Genomic DNA, 20,802 nt, shown 5'->3' on the forward strand with positions numbered 1-20,802 from the left:
ATTGTTGGGCTAATATCTGGACAGTCCACACAATACACGATATAAAGTACACTTAACACTAAGCTTTAGGCCAAATGTTTAACAATGATTTTGGAGGTTCAAATATACTTCCATTCACCTATGTATTATGCTTAGTGAAAAAAATAATAAATACCCGAAATAATTAAATTATTATGTGCCAAATATAAAGTTAATATGAAGTTGAGAAATGGAACTAATAGCTTGTTTGGCCAAACTTGTAGCTTGATTGGACCCTTCAATTCCCAACAATCAACGCGGGATGTTGGGAATTGAAGGGCTCCAATGCTTATCCCGCGTTTTATATAATTCAGTTACAGCATAGCTAAAGCATGCAAAGAGATGTAAAATATTCATGTCTATATAAGCTTGTGGAAACAAATGGTCTGCAAATATAAGAAAAGGTTAATTCATTGGTTTCTTTCAAAGATCAAATTGTTCATACAACTATTAAAGAGCAGCATCCATCATTTTCCTCTCCTCAAAGAACAGATGAACTCATTCATATATTCAATGTAAATAACAAAGTGTCTGAAAGTACAATGTCCTGATCCCACAAATACCAATGTGCATTTAGCCCATGGCATACTTCTGGGTCCAGCTCCTTGCAGTACTCTCGTACTTGTTCCGGTCTGTCTTGTACATGTGTGCAATCTCCGGGACCAAAGGATCATCAGGATTAGGGTCCGTCAGAAGTGAACATATCGAAAGCAACACCTGAATATTGAAACAAAAAGTTATCAATAAATAAGTGGAGAGACAGAGCAGAAGTAATCCATCGTCACACACTGCTTTTTTTATTGCTCAGCAGATAAAGCTTCAATAATGCAATACATCCTCGAGTGGCTGATCATCCTAAAAGAGCCTTTGAGTTGTCTGATCTACATTCACTACGCTTCAAAGTCTCCCCCCTTCCTTTTAACATACACCAGTACTGGAAAAGGTAAACTAGCAGGAGGATTCCCATTAATTGAAAAAACTTCGTTATGTGGAGTCAATGAGAGCATTTTTATCTGAAGATAGACGATCAGAGGCATACATTGAGTGGATGAGAAAGATGTTAGGATAGGTACTCACTCTAATGGCATAACTTAAAAGAGGAAATCCAAACCAAGATGATGCCAAACTAGTTAGCAGACATTGTGATTTGCCCATGGTATTATACGGAAATGCAAAATAAGTTTTAATTACTTCAATGTAGAGACTTTTAAAATGTAGCAAATCTCATGGTTCTTTTTTTATGAAACTAATCTCAAGGTTCTGACTAGTAAACAATAAGCTTTTCTAGTGGGGCATTACACAAGGCTCTGTTTCTTACAACGAAGATCTAACTAAATCAATCTTTGTATTAGTTCCCAAATAAAAGGAAAATAAAAATGCAAGATTGTCCCATATAAGTTTAGAACAATTTATTGAAGTACAAGGGTATTATGAACACTTGAAGAAATATCACTAAAACAATAATATTAGTACTTTAAATATAAACAGCTTAAATGTAATAAGAAATGAACCTTGGAAATTGTTAGAGCAGGGCTCCACTGCTCCTTTAAAATGTCAAGACATATGCTTCCGTTGCTGTTTATGTTTGGGTGGAAAACTTTTGTCCTGAAAGCCACCTGCAAGATTTACACCAATAGTGAGTGTCTTTCATCCAAGTTCATTATCAATGACAAAAGTATTAGTAAGAAATGAATACAGAATGTCAGCAAATCAAGCACAACAGCCAAGGAGAAAATGATATTTGTGACTACTCATGGAGAGACCTCGATCTATTGACTTAGTTATTCTATTCGACATCTTTATATAATCTGGAGAGATATTTTCACCTGTTAATCATGGAGAGTCCTTGATCTTTTGCCTTAGTTATTTTAATCGACATCTTTTTATAATCTGGAGAGATATTTTGACCTGTTTTGTCAGATTTATTGATGCTATCACAACTTAGAGTAACTTTTTAAATTATACTGATGTTTGGTTAACTCAAAGATTTAAACGATTATCACAAATCACTCTTTTTACATGCTGGCCATTAATTACTTATTTGTTTATTGTAAACTGCAGAAGGCAGCTAAAATTGGCTTTTGTCACTTGTTACACTTGAAATATTTTGTGCTGTACAATTCTCTCCTTTGCCAAACAATGCTTAATTATACAGTCCTTTCTGCAATATTAAATTTAACATCATATACTTTTATCTCCTTTGAGGCTACTAAGATTACTCTCAAGTATCTGGGTAAACCAAAAAAGAAAGTAACTAAAATGCTCAAAATGCACAAGGAAGAATACTTCTATATGATATATCGAACCAATCAACCAAACACGATTCAACAGAGATCAGGGTATAAAGAACACAGAAGATACAAATAAGGAGTTCTTTCATGTGAATATCAACCCATCAAGCAAGAACTATTGGGATCTTCAAAAGACAATATACTGCAGCTAAAAACAACATAAGCATGGTAGTCCACACAAAATGTGAGCTGAGTCTAGTCCTTCTTCAGCTATCTGTCGAATTTAAGATTAAGGAACTGTGCCTGTCATCCCCCCAATTTGACATAAAGGAGCTTAATTAATCATGTTAAAGTTAAGAATTCAATAAAACAAAATGTCTTGTAGCATCGATAATAATTGAAAATCAGGTTCACTTATATGATATACGGGATGGGATCTCTTAGAACCAGCAAATTCTAGGATGTCAAGGGCCCATACCTAATCTATGAAGTCATGTGTATCAACAGCTATGATCAATGCGATATTTAAGGAACGACAAGAGCTCACAATGCACCTTAGGTGGCTTGAATGGATAATCTGGAGGAAAATGGATTGTCACCAGGAAAACTCCACCGGAATAAGGACTGTCTGGAGGACCCATGATCGTTGCTTGCCAATGAAACATGTCCTCAGCAACAGGTCCTGCGAAATCCAGTTTAAGCAGGTAAGTAAAACAAAATACAAATGACAAGCCTAACAAAATTATCCTTTAGAGAGGTTTAACGATAAGTGGTCAATAGGGTCTGGTCTAGATGCTTCATATGAATCCAAACACTGATAAACAAAGGAAAGAACCTGCATGACTGAAGTTCTAGTTTTTTCTTAAAAGGAAGTACAAAAAAATAAGCATATTTTGATTATGAGAACGATAATTATCACAGCGTCTTTATTAAAAGAAAGATCTGATTTAAAGGCACAACCGTTTATATCAAAAAGCATCTAAGTTCTAACCAAATCGACTTTGACTACTGATTTCATCGGAAGTATTCAAGAGAAGAAGAAACCACTAAATTATAACTGGCAGGGGAAGGAGGAGGATGGCTCGTTTATCTAGCACATACAAAGGAATACACAAGAATCCATCTGTATAACATTATTGCAGTTTCACATATAAAGGTTCCGACACGAACAATGCCAAACAGAGAGTTAAGCATTCTAGCACCACATCTCGCTTAAATTTTCCTGTCTCCTTGATATCCAATTCAATTATGTCACTGCCAAGCCTACTAAGCAATCACAGTCATAGAAATGACACACGAACCAGAATGTGGATCATAACTTCCATTTAAGTGATTGAATATTCAATCATTGACATGTCTAGAGTTAATGAATCAAACTAACAAACCGGAATAACGCCAAAAACAAAACATTGATGTAGAAAAACATAAGAATTTTGTGGCAGCCAGATCAGCCGTAGCAAAATGAACTACGTTTCCAGACCGCGATATCAAAAAATGGTCAACAGACAAATCTCAACAATGATATCCTCAACGATCAGATCATACATCCAACAAATCAAATAACAGATTCGACGATTAGATCATACATGAAACAATTCAAATACTGTAACAGATTTGTTTAGCAAACAAAATTTCAAACAAAAGAAAGTAGGAAAACAAATTTAATTGCGTGTATGTATAAAATGCACGAAAAAAAAAATGTAGCAAGAGAATTGAGTTTTTTTACCAGCACTACAAGAAGTAGGAGGATCCTTTTGAAGATCTTTGAGCTCCTTCAAGATCCGCTTGGAAGCCATAGCGACTCCTGCAATTCGAAATTTCACAGATCCATAACACATTCAACAGATAAATTGATGGAATTTTGCTTAACAAATACAACAAAAACATTGATGAAATTGATGAACAAGACCTGACAGAGAGATCGGGATCCTCCTTTGGTTGAACAGCACAAAAACACGGAAGAAGAAGAGAAGATGAAAAATGATGAATCCGTCAGAGAAAAAAAGACCATTTATATAATGGCCTCGCCCAGCATAGTAGGAATAGTAGTTATTTTAGTGATTACTAATTTTTAAAGATTTCCATTTTTCGCCGACCCGCCGTTTCTTCAATAAATTCTATAATAATCATTCCAATTCATTTAGCTTCAATTAATATTTATATCTTCGTATTAATAATTATATACATGCATTATGAATCCAAAATGAACATTTACGTGAAATACATTCACTAATTATATTATGTGTATATCTATTTGCTTAAATATAGTTCTAAAATTAAATCAATTTAAATGACATATTTATATATTATTATATTTAAGGTTGGACATAAACATCAAAAAACCGAAATATCATATCGAATCGAAATCTTTTGGTATTTCGGTTTTGATTTTCGATTCGATATATATTTTTGTATTTTTTGGTATTTTGGTATGTAATTTTGTGTTATTCGGTATTTTAGTTTACCGAAATATATTATATTATAATATATATTTATATTATATTAATATTAAATAATAAATATTATAATTTAAAATAAAAAATTAAAAAGTAAAAGACACTTTTTGATGTAACTATTTTTAGCCCATTAAGTTGAAAAATCAAACAAAAAAATTGTAAATTTTTAAAAGCCCAACTAAGCAGGCATTAAAAAACTGAAATAACAAAATCAAACCGAAACAATAAAAATCAAACCGAATCGAATTATTTCGATTCGGTATTCGGTACACATTGTACAAAAACCGAAAACTGAAAAAAACTAAACCAAACCGAATTACCGAATGTCCACCCCTAATTATATTTATATTTGCTAGTCGCTACAGTATAAATCATGCAGCATTTCGATGGTTGAGTGACACACTCGGCTAGAAATAAATATGTTCATTTTGGATGAATAATTTTGACGTTATGGTTATTGACCAAAAAGAAAAGAAGCATAAAGTAATAAAGAATCTCTTGTAACCAATGGGAAAATGTAATGACAAAGACAAAAAGAAAAAGGGAGAAAAACTCTTTTAAAAATATTTTTTTCTAACTTTAACTTCAAATATCTCGTCATAAATTTCAGCCAAATATTATTCAAAAACTCCAAATATATTCATTCCATTTATATTATTTGAACCCAATAGACCTGAGATGTCATTTAATTTTTTAAATTAAAAACATATGTTACTAAGTTAATTTTATGAATAATCTTTTGAAACTCTATATTTAACTACTATTATTTTATGTAATTATTTAGTATCAAATATAATATTAAAAAAATAAAAGGAATATTTTTTTTTATAAATTGAAATAGCTATTTTTAGTGTACAATCTGCCAATAATTTGAAATGGAACAAGTACGTGAGAAAGCCACTTGTTTCTTTATTGTTGATATTTTGGATTCTCAATTTACTTAAAAGCTAGATGTAATTTAAATATTTGAATTAAGTATTATTTAATTGAAAATCTTTAATTTTTAATAAAAATATTGTTTTAATTAGAAATATACGATTCAAATTTTGTATACAAAATTACACGTGATTTTTTCTTATATTAATTGATTAAGTTAATCATATAAATATATCAATTTTTTTAATTATACACAATTATCTAGAAGATGTATGGAGCTCTACAACTTATTGAGGTGAATGCATATAAAAAAAAAAGGATATATTTTATGTAATTAATTCAACCATCTAATAACGAAAACACGCAATAAAAAATAAATTAAAAAAAATACCTATTTAAATCTTTTTGTAAGAGATTAAGATAGTTAATTAAAAATATTCTAATAAGGGATCGATTAAATACTAAGCACATAGGAAATGATTAAATAAACATTCAAGAATCTTTACATAGATTCTTCATTAAAATAGAGGAAATATGAGCTGGATACTTGGAATTTATATATATGAGTTGGATACAGTGGATAGGCAACTGGCCAACTGGGCTGATGGCTTTTAATTGTAGTGAAAATTTTATAATATATAGTACTTTCACCATGAAAAAAAAACAATCAATTGGTGGTAGATAATTTTTTTTATAAATAACAAAAAATCATATTAATATGAGTTAGTTATAAATTAGCGATGAATTATATAAAAGTTAGGGTAAAATTTATTTAGTAATAAATTGATTAAATTTTTTTAATAAATTTAGTAGATAATTTAATGTCTTACGATAGGATTTGCTTTCCAATTGGTGTTTAATGGCCAATCTACATCCCATATCTATATTCTTTTCAAAGAAAACGATTTGTCTATATTAGAATCGTTTGGTTGATGGTACACAAATAATTCATGATATCATATAATATTGTATTTAAATGGTGTTATTCAAATAATTGATGCATAATTCAAGTAGCTTTTATTCACGGTGTTAGCAATATACACATTTAAAGTTAAAGAAATTTAGATTCAATTTTTATATAATTTTGATATGATTACCTCACGATGGAAAAAATTTCTTTATATTTTTATAAGACAAAAAGAATGTTATTTATACACCACGTTTCTCAAATTTCACTTGTAAAATGACGTAAAATATATAGTATTGTAAGAGATAGTGTAGAGAAAAGAAAATTAACTACACAGAGACTAAATTACTTTAAAAATTCTAATTTGTTGAAAAGATAATTAAATAATAAACTTTGACGTAATTAGAATACAATACATATTAATAATCTATTCATTCTTACTCGGCACATAAATAACTCATGCATAAAAGTTTCAAAATAATTATCAATTTTTTACCTTAGTTACTATATGGACCGTCAATAATATTTCCTTGATCATATTATAACTTATACTAATATTATATATACAATTTTAAATATGTGAATTATATTTCTTAAAAATAAATGTTTTAATCATTTTAAGAAATAATTAAATTAACTTTCATTCTCTGAATTAAATAACGTAAACGAAAACAAGTCTACAATGTAATGTCTGACCATATAAGGTATAGATTGGAGGCTTAAAATTGTATTCGCTGAATCAAATAACGTAAAAGAAAATAAATCTACAGTATAATGTCTGACTATATAAGGTATAGATTGGAGGCTCAAAGTTGCATCCGTTGACTAAGTCTTTCGTGCAATTTGCATAGAGAGTCTAATAAAACATTTATCAGCTTTAATACGCTATGAAAGGCTAAATGATTAACCTTTATCTTATTATTAATTAATAAAACATACTATTTTAATGGAACATAAAATGATTACATACCTCTTGGGCATGAATGTATCCACAAAAATGAAGCTTATCTCCCACAATCTTACATATTATATATGTCCTTTCATAGGTTTAGAAATATTTTTTCATGAGCACTCTTCATAAATTTGTATAGGTAAAATTATATCTTTTAATTTATGAATTCTCAATATTAAACTTTATAAAAATTACGTTAGGTCTATATAGCATAGTAACTTGTTTTGTCTCTTAAAATATTCCTATGATATATTATAATAAAATGTATACATTTATACAGAATGAAAGAGTTATTTAATTTGTCAATCTCATTGAAGGTATTGCCGATCAATTATTTTTTACTCAAAGTGTTTAAAGGTAAAAAAAATTAAGATAATTAAATCTAAGTGCCTCAATTTAATTGCACTCATAGAAAAAATACAAAAAAATTGAATTTTATATTTCAAAAAATAAATATAATCTTTTAAATCTCATGAATCATGATATTGAAATTAAAAACTTACTACTTGTTATAAATCCATTGAATTGTGTGGATTATCCTTTAAATATACTCAAGACTTAATTGTATTAATGTATACATGTTTACAAGGTGATAAGAATCATTTGGATAACTATGTATCTACTAATTAGGCATTTATCATTGTGGCCTTTGGGGTGATATCTCAAATCTATAAATAGAGATATCTTTCACATTTTGTAGAATACACTTGAATAAGAAGAAAGTCTTCTCTTACATCTACTTCTCTTATCTTTTTTCTTTGTACTTATATTATTCTGAGCATAGATTTTATAACACTACTTAACTTGAGATAAAAATATAAAAAAGATTTTGATATGATAAAATAAAAATAAAATATAAAAATATTTAAATGGAGAGCATAAATTATTAGGGGAAAAGAAAAGGAAAAATTACATAAATTAATACGTTTTAAAAATAATTACTGATTTTAGCGATACTTTTTGTTTATTACCATTTATAGCAATGCTTTGTTAGATCTGTAATATGTTCCAAAAGTAAATTATGTATGCAATATATATGAATTATAATTATTTTTTAAAATATATCATGTTTGTTTGATAAAAAATTAGCACACATTGTATTATAAGTGTATTAAAATGTGTGATAAATGCATTAATTATCATTAAAATTTGTATTATATGTGAATAATAAATTGATCTCTGTAATATGTATCAAACTTATACTATAAATGAATTAAAAGTGATCAAGTGGAAAAAAATATTATTGCTATAAATAATAAATATTTTTTAGGGCAATTTTCACATATAGCAAACAAAAAATTCATATTTGTATAATATAGCAAACTTTGCATAATTGCGCTCCATAGCAAACATAAAAACTGTATAATTCGCTATACATATACAAGTGTATAATTCGCTGGCCTATTTCGCTGCAATTGTATAATTTGCTTTGCATATAGTTGAATCGAATTAAAATGTATGTATATTGAATAATTATAAGTTTATAGCAAAAAGATATATGTTTTTCTCGCTTTATACAAAAACAGAAACACAATATATACACTTCTGTTGTATAAAGCTAGAGAAAATTGTATTTCACTGCAATTGTATAATTCGCAATTGTATAATTCGTTGGCCTTTTTATCTGCAATTTTTGAAGTAAAATGTTTGTAAATTGTATAATTAAGTGTATAGCACGAAGATATACATTTTTGCATGTGTATATACAATTTTCTCTCACTTTATACAAAACAGAAACAGAATTATACACTTCTGTGTATAAAGCGAGAGAGGCGAGCGAGAATGGAGACTGGCGAGCGAGATTCTTGGGAGAGAGACGCTGGCAAATTTTAGATAATGTTTGCTATGGAGCACAATTAAATCAAACCCTATCTATTCTATTTAATTTAAGTTATTAGTTTACTATTCTATACAATTTTTCCTATTTTTTATTATAGTATATTTATTTAAGTCTAAAGAAAAATGTCCGGTGGGCCCATCTGAGGAGCCAGGTGATGTACAACGGACGCCAGCTGTGCACGCGCTCTCTTCTCACCGGCAAATCAACAAACTTTTAGACCTCGCCAATTCCGCCAGCCATTTCTTCGCCGGCTTTTTCCCCCTCAACATCTCCGGCGATGTCACGTTATCTATCAAATAGGGGAGGAACTCAAGTACAAAAGGTTCGTTTCGATGAAGAAGCGATTCCCGACGAGGACGAAGTAGGTGGGACTTTGAAATTGAGGCCCTCCGATAGCAACATCACCGAAGATCAAGAGCCTTTTATGGGAGTTAAAGTCCGTAGAAAAGCTTCTATTCATAGGGATTATCTCGGTGATTATGTCGATGTGCCTTCTCGACCTTATCTCATGAAGATTCTCGAAAAACAAGGTATTCTGTGCTTCTCTCTGTTTTAATTTTTAGGGTTTTTACTCTCAATTTGTTAAAATTAGTTCATTTTATCTTTAATTTGATGTGACCTCTTCTTAGTTACTGCATACAGAGACATCTTCTCTGTTAACAATTTGTATTTCGGAAAGCAAACTCATTTACTTCATTATTTTTTGGGTTGCTGAATAGCTCTTACTGAATCTCTTTAACATCTATTATTGTGCTGAATATATATCTGGAGTGGTTACTCATTTTAATGGACAAGCAAATAGGGGAACTTGAGTTTGAACAAATATAAAGCACAAATTTTCTTGTGTAGGTGAGAACAGCCCTTATCTCTAGATTTGATGTGTTCTTTTGCAGGTGACAAAAAGGTTCTGTTTGCAGACACAGTTCTGAAGTTTACAAGCACAGGGAAGATGAAGCGGCGCATTCTCCTTGTAACTGATTTCGCCATTTACATTGTAGACCCAGAAAGTGGTGCACTTAAACGGCGGATTGCCCTGGCAGCTGTTGAGAAGCTGTGTCTGAGTGAATTAAGTGATAATTTTCTTGCAATTATCATTCCGACTGAGTACGATCTGTTCATGGCCACTACTCGGAAAACAGAAATAGTAACAATCTTAGTAGATGCTACCAAGAGTCAATCTGACTATGAACTCGATGTTCTCTTCTCTAATAGGTAATTTGATTAGTGCATTGTCATTTTCTTATTCATCGTTTAAGTCCAAATTGTTTGTTAAGTTGTACGTCTGAACTTGATAAATTTTGAGTTGCACATACACACATCTCCAGTTATTTTCATAGATGCTTAGGGCACTGTTGTTAAAGACGCGTGTTTGATGCAGTTAAACTTTCTACATTAGAGAAAGATAAAGACTTGGAGCATTTTCTGTCTCAACCTTAGGACAGACCTGTTCATATCCTAGCAATACTGTGGCTTGAGAATGATTCACTATAATTGCTTGCTGTCATATGAATACCCTCAATTCTGATTGCTATATCACTTGTAAACTGCTGATATGTGGCGAACATGATGATTCTAGGTGTCAAACCTTCCATTTTGTCCTAATGTTTGTAAAACCTTTTTTGTGGACTCTGAGAAAAAATGTGGGGTGGAGGCCTTTTTTTTTTAAACATGCTGGATAGAATATTGAGTTATTGATGCCAAAACTGATTCAGGCGAAGAATTTTAAATCCGAGAAACAAGTGATGCTTTTCTTTTATCGTCACAGGTGATGTGAAGGTTGAAATTACTTGTTTTTTTTGTAATGAAGTAAGCATTATCATAAATGGCATCAAAAAGATGCAAATAATTCAGATATTGCAAGAGATAGTAAGTACAAAAGAGATTTTGTAGCTCTATACTATGAGGCTTAAGTTAAGGATAGGTGTGAGGAGAGTTTACAGGAGCTAAGTTGCTCCAAATACATAAACCTAAGAGTCATTAGCTTTCAGGGAGTGGTTCGGAGAATTGGAGTTGATATTCCATCGAGACATCTTCTACTCCTTCCGTTCCAAACATTGAAATTGCTAGTTCTAGAAACAGAAAAAGAAAAAGGGCATGGGGTAGCTAGGGTAGGGTTGGAGCTATGTTGTCACACATGATTAGAGGTTGACAAAAATGCTATTTTCTCATGGCATCACCTCTAGGAACTTGTATAACTTTTTGTCCCTGATACTTCTTCAATCTGAAAAGATGCTAAATATTATGATGCAGCGCAGATTTCATTTGACTATCAGAGTAGCATTTAGGACTAATGTATTGCTTGCTGCTCGTGATTATCTATTGTCTTTATACACATGCTGCTTCTTTTCCTCTTCCGCTACCTTGTATATTTTGTCATTTCATTTCCTTGTAAATGCTTAATTCTATTGTAAATATTGTTTTCTTATCTTAATCGTGCAGATTTGAGTACAGTGCAACTTCTGAGCTTGTTAAAGAAGTTCAATTTGAGCAAGTTGAAGGTTGGTAGTGTTTCTTTCTCACGAAATTTTCTATTTACTATCTTTCTCTGCAGATCGTGGTTGGATTTGATAGTTTTCTAGATTCTCTTACCCTGAGCTGGTTTATTTTCTTCTCCTTCAATTTCAGCGGGTGTCAAAACAAAAATCTCACGCAAATGAACTACCCTTAGCGTGTAATGGTCTAAGAACGCAAACTGCTCACTACCATGCCTGCAAACGTGTCTTGCTAGTTGAAAGGGGAACCGTTTTGCACTTCATCATACAAATAAACGGTGTGTCATTCCATGTAGAAATGTGATCAATATTTACTTATCAAAGAACAGAAAAGGAAAAAAGCGACAGAATGTATTATGATGAGCTTGTTTCTTCACTTTAGCTCTATGCCTGTCTATGTTTTCTTAGCTTGTTGCTCTCCTCATCTGGCTGCGTTGTGTAATATCGTACATTATCCTATTTATAAAATTGAGATTGTTTGGTGCCAAGTTTCTACACCTAAGGGTAGATTGACTTTAACCATTGTGGATTTTGTATACTATTGTTTACAGTAATAAGATAAGCTCATTTGTTACAGTAAATAATGCAGGCAAGTTGATATTTTCTAATAGAGAAAAGCAGGTAGAGTGCTGTGGACATTGAAGCCTTCTTTACGGCACAGCAATGACTAATATACAAATGTAATGCACTATACATTTGAAGTCTGCGCCTACCATGTGCAAATTGATACGGCCTGTTTGGCTTTCTATTCTCAAAATTATTTGCAGATTTATATAAATTTGTGATTAGTATTTGACTTTTGATCAAAATAATATAAATTTGTTAATTGCACCGAAATTAGTTTTCTTTGTATAAGTCCAGATTCTGATAATGTATTGACATTTAGCTCTGATAATATAAACCAAATACTACATTTTAGCGTCTCTATTCAATGTGGTAGTTGAACAAATATTTGGCAGACGCTAGAGAAAGAATATAGAAACAAATGTAGAATATTCATGCTAATACATACATGTTATAGTAATACACAGTGATACATGTTGTATCATTTGTATTCATTCGTAATATATAAATTCAAAGTTCGATACATATAGGTTAATACAGATATATCAATAATATTCATTTGTGATATAAAAATACAGAAATTTGAGTTGTATTCCATACAACCAAACTGATATATAAGTTGATGCACAAAGTTAATACAATATTGTTTGTTGATACAATCCTTATATTGAAACTGTTGATACCTACAAGTATCCATATTCAGTATTTGATGTAATATAATGATGCAATTAAATGAATCATATCTTTGTCATGGAGTCTTTCGATACAATCTTAAATCATTGTTTGATCATAAAATTTTCAAATTTGAAAAATAGCTTATAACATGTTTTATATTCCATTTTTCACTTTTGGAGTTGTATTTAAGTACATTCATGCATTAATGTTGTTCCAAAAACTTTTTACAAAAAATATAACGAGTACGTTCAACCCTAAAAATTCCGAAAAACGAAAAAATATTTAGAATCTTATGGCCAAACACCAAAATCTTGAAAAATAATAATAATACATGGTCGCTTAATTTATTAGGCACCAAGCTATTCGCACCTTTCAATTTAAGATCTGACCTACCATGTGCAAATTCATTCTGTTACCATTCAAAGGTACTTGCTACTTTTTACCTGTTTAGTTAGAATAATAAAAATTATTACTAAGTCATTATCTCTGATTAAGTGATGAAAATAATGAATGCTTTTGAAGCACAAACACTTGTATATTAGCATAATAAAGTTACTTTTGATCTGAAATAATATAAGATCAAGTAAATGTTTCTATTCAATTTGGTAGTTGAAATAATGTTTGACAGGAACCTGAGGAGAAAAACTTATAACAGTGAAACAATTGAGCATATAGAACAGTAAGTAATCACTAAATGGAGTAACAAAGAAATATCAATGTGTAACAGAAGAAGACCCTATTTCAGTCATTGGTGGTGTGAGGTTTGGTGTAGAAGCTTCCGTGGATGGTCGAGTCCCCGTATTCACTCTCCTAACACCCTCTACCATCTTTACTACTTCCGTCATTTTTGGTCTCTGCTCTGGCATTCTGGATACACAAGTCAAACCTATTTGTAACATCTCCACCATTTCTTCTTCTATATTTGGATACCTCAAAAGCTCCACGTCGAATACTTCAGCAGTCCACTCCTCACGAACGACAGAATGTACCCACCTGACTAAGTGGACAATGTCGCTAGTACCTGTGGCATGTGTAGGGGACTTTCCAGTGAGAAGTTCAAGTATTAGGACGCCAAAGCTGTAGACATCAGTGGCTTGAGATACTTTTCTTGAATCTGTAACTTCTGGAGGTTGATAACCAGCAGCTCGCACGATTGGTATAGCAATTGGACCCATTATAGTTGCCAAGCCAAGATCAGAAATACAACCGAAACCTTGGGAGTTGAGGAATATGTTTGAGGATTTTATGTTCCCGTGGACAAGCCTTCCCCCAGACTGTCCATGTATTTGAGCAATGCCTCTAGCTGCACCAATGGCAATTCGTAGTCGGGTTTCCCAGTCAAGAGGAATTCGATCAGCAGACCTCTTTGCTGCAATTACAGAGTGCATCAGATATAATGATAGGAATACTTGAAGGTGCAGTTAAAAGACTATCCACCTAACATTGATGGAAGTTGTCTATAACGCCAAAGCAAAGTTCGCGAGCAACATGACAGCTCTTGAATTTTGACAAATTAAAAGAAAAGCTGCACTTAGACATGGCCTAAAAGTGGCACTTAGTTATGACTTGGAGAAACAAATGCTGTCCTATAAGCTATTGATGATTAAGGACAACAACAGCAGATACTCTATTCTCTTGATGCAATTGTACATCCTAATGCATTCAATGGCAATTGGTTACACTATAATTAGCCTACAAGCAATTTCAAATACTACTGCACAAGACATATCATAGCTAAAAATGATCTGCATTATGTTTTTGGTCCTGATAATCAGTTCTCTATGGAACGGTTCAAGAATAAAACAGCAAGAGTAGTAGATATTGGGTGCTTAACATACCATGCAGCAACAAAGCTGCACTCCCTTGGCTGTAGAAATCATATACCATGAGTTTCTCATCCTTGGAATAGTAGTATGCCCTCAGCGGGACCACATTCTCATGCCTGATATTGCCGACAACCTCCATCTGTTGCTCAAAATCTTTTCTTCCCACGCTCTCCTTCAATCTCTTCACCACAACTGTGGTAGAATCCTCCAAAGCTGCCTTATATGTAGTGCCAAATGTTCCCTTTCCAAGCACTTCTGCTGAAGCTCTCAACAGATCTTCAAGGTCAAATGCAAGATTACAACCCTCGAAGAATGCGAGATTCCCTACTCCATGCTGACTGCTGGAAACTCCCTTCCTGACTACATCTTCTTTCTTGATTGATTTCTCTGTGGCCCCACTGTTACCATCTTTCTTTGAAAAGCACATAATTAGCACTGCAGCTACCACTAAGAAACCTAAAACACATCCTCCCATTACAATCCCAAGTATTGCAGGTTCACGGAGTTTAAACGATTTCTTTTTTGGTGGGACACTTGGAGGAGGAACTGGAGGAAATGAAGGTGAAAAATTTGCAGGAGAAAGCGGGTTACCAGCAAAAGCTGAACCAGGAAATCTTTGAAGAGAATTGGGGATACTTCCAGTGAAGTTATTGTTGGACAGATCTAATATTTGCAAAGTAGGGAGATTGAGATCAGGAATACTGCCAGAAAGCGAGTTATTAGCAAGAACTAGAGCAGTCAAATGAGTCAAGTTCGATATTGAAGAAGGTATACTCCCACTAAAATCATTATTTGACAAATTCAAAACCGAAAGGCTTTTCCAAGCAGAAAAATCAGTAGGCAATGGACCTTGAAAGTTATTGGATTGAAGATATATAGAAGTAAGATTTCCAAGTTTTGCAAAATCAGTAGGTAAACTGCCACTAAAACTATTAGACCTTAAACTCAAGATCTGAAGAGCAGACAAGCGGCTAAGAGTGTTTCCAGGAATCGAACCACGGAATCCAACTCCAGGCAACCTGATTGCTATAATTCTTGATTTCTCATGATTACAAGTGACTCCAGTCCAAGAACTACAAGCAGAAGTTCTCTCATCCCAATTCAGGTACCGCGAATGATTCACATTATTAAGGAAATCAAGAAGCGCTTCTTTGTCTTCATATGGTTCACTACTTGCTAGCCAGAACAGAGCTGTGCCGAATAAAACTGAAACAAACAGGAACTTTGTAACCATCCTTCTCTTCCCCTGAGCTAAACTACAAAGACATCAACTTCTAGTAACAGCACCCTTCATCTCTACAAGAATTTCGAAAAAGAAATGGAATCAGACATTGAAACGGCATGATGTTCGTTATTCACTATAAATAATTATCATTTAAACTAGAAAACCGTTTCTTAACCATAAATAGAACAATTTACAGGGCAAGTAAAGTTACGTAGACACTCAGAACACATTTTGTTTTTGGGTCAACCACGCAAATTAAGTAAAAGTTAGGTTTCAATAAACAGAACAGCTAAAGTAAAAGAAGAACCAGCCAAAATTTCTTCCGTCAACTTCTTGGGGCTGCCAAAAAATGAAAAAAAAAAGGGAACAAACAGGCATTTCACGTTCTTCACCTATTTCCAAACGCATTACACACAAAAAGATTGAATCTTTAACACTTTTCTTGACCGTAAAGCAAAGTATGCATAATTTGAAAACTGTCGGCAATAACAAAAAGAAGATTGAAATGAACCTGAATAGCAATACCCAGATAGCCAAATCGCATAAAAAATGTAGAAAACTGAAAACCCCACAAAATTCAGAAACTGTATAGTATACTAGCAAGTACCAGTGAGGCAAAAAATCAAACACTTGGTAGAGTAAACTGAAAAGGAGGAGTAGATGAAGAGGAAAATGATGAGAAGTAAATGCAGAATTAAGTAAGTAGCTAGATAGAGAGAGAAAGAGAGAGACAATGATTAAATGAGCAGAAGAAGGGGAGTGGGTGAGAGACAATAAATGATTGAAAGGCAGTTAATTTGAAGAAGAAGAAATCAAATAAAGAAATGGGGTATATGTATTTGGTTTAACAAAGAAGCGAAAAGAGTGGGAAAAGCACGTGGAAACAAAAGTGGAACTTCTACTAAGATACGAAGAAGTTTAAGTTAACAGCAATACACAAAATCAATTCTTTAACAATTTGCTTGGGTTTAGAAGAAGATGGGTAGTGGGTTCACGTGGTGCCAGTAAGGCAGGGAGCACCAGAAGAGCATTATCCACCATTTCCGCCATTTTTTTTTTGAAGCTCTTCACTAAAGAAAGACACAGATTGCAATTACGAAAAAGAGGAGAAAAAGGGAGAGGAAATTAACCACTCTTAATCACGTCCTCCTGTAAGTAAAATCTAATTGGGGTGCGGCTTTATTAGGTGAAATTAGTAGTCATGTAACACGCCAAAAATCGAACTCTGGTCGATCAGAGTTAGACGAAGATAATTAATCAATTAAGTTATTAAAATTTTCAGATATTTTAAGTTAAGTTATGTGAATCATTACGAAATAGGTCGACATTGAACGATAAGGTCAATTTTCTTACACAAAGTTGATTCTCTTTCCGTACTTTTATATTATCATATTTACATTTTTTGAAAATCAGATTTAATTGACTTTTAAAGCTATATTACGTTATATTAATTATATGAAAATTACCATTAATATTAATTTTTTTAATCAATATGATTGAAAAATACATTTTAAATGTTAGTTAAAATTTAGTATGATTCGAAGGAACGAAGGTAGTACCAAATTTATGGATTTTTCATAAATATACCTTTAAAAAATGTAACTACTAAGGGCCCGTTTGGATGGGCTTAATAAAAGCAGCTTTAAAAAAGTACTTTTAGAAGTGCTGAAACTTATTTTTAAAATAAGCAGTTATGCGTTTGGATAAAAGTGCTGAAGTTGTTATGCCAAACGTAAAAACGAAAAAGTGGAAGAAAGAGATGTTAGGGTTATATGAGTAACTTGAAGATTGTATAAAAATATTGAGGGCAAATGGTCAACTTAAAACAGCTTATAAGCTAAAAAAAAAAAAACACCCCTACCCCAACTTTTAACTTTTGGCTTAAAATAAGTTATTTTGAGTATTGTCAAAAAGCTAAATAAATCAAAAATCAGCTTTTAAGTCAGTTTAACCAGCTTTTAAGCTGAGCCAAACAGGCTCTAAGAATCAAATGGACACTTTTATCACTCAACTACATATGCTTTTTAGATAAAATATTGTCATAATTTTTTATTTATAGTCTTTAACTAAAATTTTGTACTAAAAAAAATAATAAAAAAATTGAGGGAATGCATCGTCGATTTTTTAAAAAATAAATTATAATTTTCACGCGAAATATCAAAAAACGTCTATCAATTTTTTTATTTCTATCTTATTTTTTAGAAAAATTTGACGAACAATGTTGGTTTTCCCTCTATTTATTGATCCTATTCATCGGGTCTGTCTTTTCATTATCTTTAGTAGTGAACTTTAATTATTATTTTGACAAATTAAATGAGAAAAATTACAAATTGTAATACTTATGGTATATCTTAAAATATAGATATAAAATATTTTATTGATGTAATCCAATTTAGTTACAAGAATATATTCCCTTTTTTTTCCAAACACACAATCTATTAATTTGGACGGAGGAAAATATAATTAAATTTTCATTTTACACTCGATCATATAAATTTAGAAAAACTTTTGTTTCTAAGTTTAATCGTTGTCTTCTTAAAGGACTTTAGAAGAAAATTTTTGGAGAATAACTTTTTTATATATATATAATTTGGTTTATTTTTATCACACAAAATATGGAATATAAAATCAATGGATTGTCAATCGAAATAATAAATTTATCAAATATAAATAAAATAATTTGGCATTTGATTTTGGATAAATCAAACCACCTTTCAATGATCAAATCATTTGATTGAAATGTCTTTCTTTTTCATGCATAGAGAGCTAAATAAGCAAATTTTAGTTTAATTTTTGATGTAAAATATTTATATTAGAGCTCGTTTGATGGTTTAAAAATAGTTTTTAAATTAAAAATAATAAATAAATAAATTTAAATGACTTTTAAGTAAAAAATAAAAGGTAGGGAGATATACTTTGATTTTTTACTTATTTTAAGAGAGTGTTAGAGTTGACTTAAAAGTTAGTCAAATTTGACTTGTAAAAATGTTTGACAGATATAAAAAAATAACTTAAAATAAGTCAAAATGACTTAAAATAAATAACGAAGTGTTTGATAAGGTGAAAAATAATTTTAAAATAACTTAAACTAAGTCAAAAATCAAAAGTAGGTCTCCCCTACTTTTTATTTTTTAACGTAAAAATCATTTTAGTTTGAGTTTTAAAATTAACTAAAAAGTTTTTTTTAACTCAATCCAAACGAGTTATAAGTTATTTTAAATTTATATTTTTTAAATAACTTTTTATATATTTGTTAAACACTTTTCTAAAAATAGACTCATAAAATAGGTGTGATCAGCTTTAGGTCAAATAGCAATTCAAATACTATCTTAATAGTTCGATAAATGGTTGCTATCTTAAATTAAAAATAAAAATAAAAAGCAGTGTAAAACAAAAGATTTCCATTTTCAGAAAATCAGACAAAAAAAATATGGATGCAACCGTTTCTCACGCAACGTCAGTAAAAGTTAATTATCTCTAAATCACATTTTATCGGCTAATTTTTCAAAATTGAATTGTTGGACCTTACACTTAATTAGTTTCATTCAAACTTAATCCTGATCATAGATAAATCATTCAAATTTCGATACCACAAAGTAATTCTTCTATGTTTATTTTGGCTAATCCAAATGATTAAGAAGAAATAGGTGAAATTCATGAACAGGTTATTAAACTTGTTGGGTGTTTTTTCTTAGGTACCTTAACTATGTCATTTTCCTGCAAAAATCGTTGAATCATTCATAATTTGTTCTTTTTAAATACTGTGGGCTGATGTAACAGAAAATGTGATTTCATGTCGCTTGAACACGTGAAGACATTTCGACTTAAGGCGCTCATGTGGATCCCTGAACTACCCACCAACGCTCTTCTTCCCCCTTTAACCTTAATTTCTTTCCTTTTTATCTTATTTCTCCTTTTTTCTTTCTCTTCTATCATTAAGTTGGAGTTGCTCATCAAAATATATTTTTTTCTTCATTGATTTCTTCTTAATCATCAAATTTCAATGTTGAAGTTATCTTGTTCATCGATTTTTTCTTCTTCAAGTCTATTTTTTTTTGGGAAGAGGAGAGGGTGGGGTTGTTGGGGGGGGGGGGGGTGAAGGGGCTTTAGATTTGAGAAATGATTATGGCGCTGGCCAGTAAATAAATTGAAGTTCGTCTGATTGCAATTTTCATTTGGGTAAGATGAATCGCACGCGCACAATCAATAAAATACATTTGAGGAAGTTTTGTGTCACATAGCTTACCGTATTTTAAAAGGAATAAATTACAGATGATCAAGGATGCAACAAAAAAATATCGTAAATGAGATATATGAAGAAAAAATCCCAACAAATTTAAAATCTGTTTATGTAATTTGCCCGAAGAATATATGAATAAAAAAAAGGGTATACTATATATGTAGAAGTTGGTTTAAACACTACTTAATTATAAATATTAATTATTCATATGTTTTTTTAATTCTTCCCTCAATTAGTGTGAAGTCAAAATCAAAGGGATAGGGAGTATAATTAACACGATTCCTCTTGTGTATTCGTTGGCCTAATTTTGACAATTAGGCATGTCTCATCATAAACAATATGTGACATCTTCCTAAGATGGTGGCAAATATAAAATAAATAGACTTTATTTTTTAATTATTACACTAGTTTCCCTTTGTCTTTTATGTACACGATAATGGAAATTAATGTTTAAAGATATATTTTGGCCTTATTTTATTTAACACCTTTCTGCTGGTTTG

At 31.4% G+C, this 20,802-nt stretch overlaps 3 protein-coding genes across 5 annotated transcripts; 1 reads left to right on the forward strand and 2 right to left on the reverse strand.

The window, feature by feature from the left end:
• Positions 1 to 413: 413 nt before the first annotated feature.
• On the reverse strand, positions 414 to 4,399 carry LOC101254567 (SUMO-conjugating enzyme UBC9). Its single transcript, XM_004234137.5, has 5 exons — positions 4,159 to 4,399; positions 3,976 to 4,053; positions 2,804 to 2,931; positions 1,530 to 1,634; positions 414 to 735 (listed from the first exon to the last, which is right to left on the reverse strand). The coding sequence occupies exons 2-5, from the start codon at positions 4,043 to 4,045 to the stop codon at positions 592 to 594; spliced, it is 447 nt and encodes a 148-aa protein (XP_004234185.1). The 5' UTR covers positions 4,046 to 4,053; positions 4,159 to 4,399; the 3' UTR covers positions 414 to 591.
• Positions 4,400 to 9,397: 4,998 nt separating this feature from the next.
• Positions 9,398 to 12,609, forward strand: LOC101254872 (uncharacterized). Of its 2 annotated transcripts, none has more exons than XM_004234139.5 (4): positions 9,398 to 9,810; positions 10,174 to 10,492; positions 11,720 to 11,778; positions 11,906 to 12,260. In XM_004234139.5, the coding sequence occupies exons 1-4, from the start codon at positions 9,558 to 9,560 to the stop codon at positions 11,935 to 11,937; spliced, it is 663 nt and encodes a 220-aa protein (XP_004234187.1). In that variant the 5' UTR covers positions 9,398 to 9,557; the 3' UTR covers positions 11,938 to 12,260. The 2 variants fall into 2 exon arrangements, with proteins under 2 accessions (XP_004234187.1, XP_025886160.1); XM_026030375.2 differs by lacking the exon at positions 11,906 to 12,260 and adding an exon at positions 12,362 to 12,609 and having other exon boundaries at positions 9,424 to 9,810.
• A 976-nt stretch (positions 12,610 to 13,585) lies between these two features.
• LOC101264309 (probable inactive receptor kinase At4g23740) lies at positions 13,586 to 17,333 on the reverse strand. 2 transcript variants are annotated; one of them, XM_004253392.4, is made up of 3 exons: positions 16,574 to 17,333; positions 14,850 to 16,133; positions 13,586 to 14,380 (listed from the first exon to the last, which is right to left on the reverse strand). In XM_004253392.4, exons 2-3 carry the CDS (start codon positions 16,069 to 16,071, stop codon positions 13,725 to 13,727), a joined length of 1,878 nt encoding a protein of 625 aa, XP_004253440.2. In that variant the 5' UTR covers positions 16,072 to 16,133; positions 16,574 to 17,333; the 3' UTR covers positions 13,586 to 13,724. The 2 variants fall into 2 exon arrangements, with proteins under 2 accessions (XP_004253440.2, XP_069152237.1); XM_069296136.1 differs by having other exon boundaries at positions 17,193 to 17,317.
• Between the last annotated feature and the right edge of the window lie 3,469 nt (positions 17,334 to 20,802).

The sequence above is a fragment of the Solanum lycopersicum genome, chromosome 3 (genome assembly GCF_036512215.1).
Source record: "Solanum lycopersicum chromosome 3, SLM_r2.1".
NCBI classification, from domain to species: Eukaryota; Viridiplantae; Streptophyta; class Magnoliopsida; order Solanales; family Solanaceae; genus Solanum; species Solanum lycopersicum.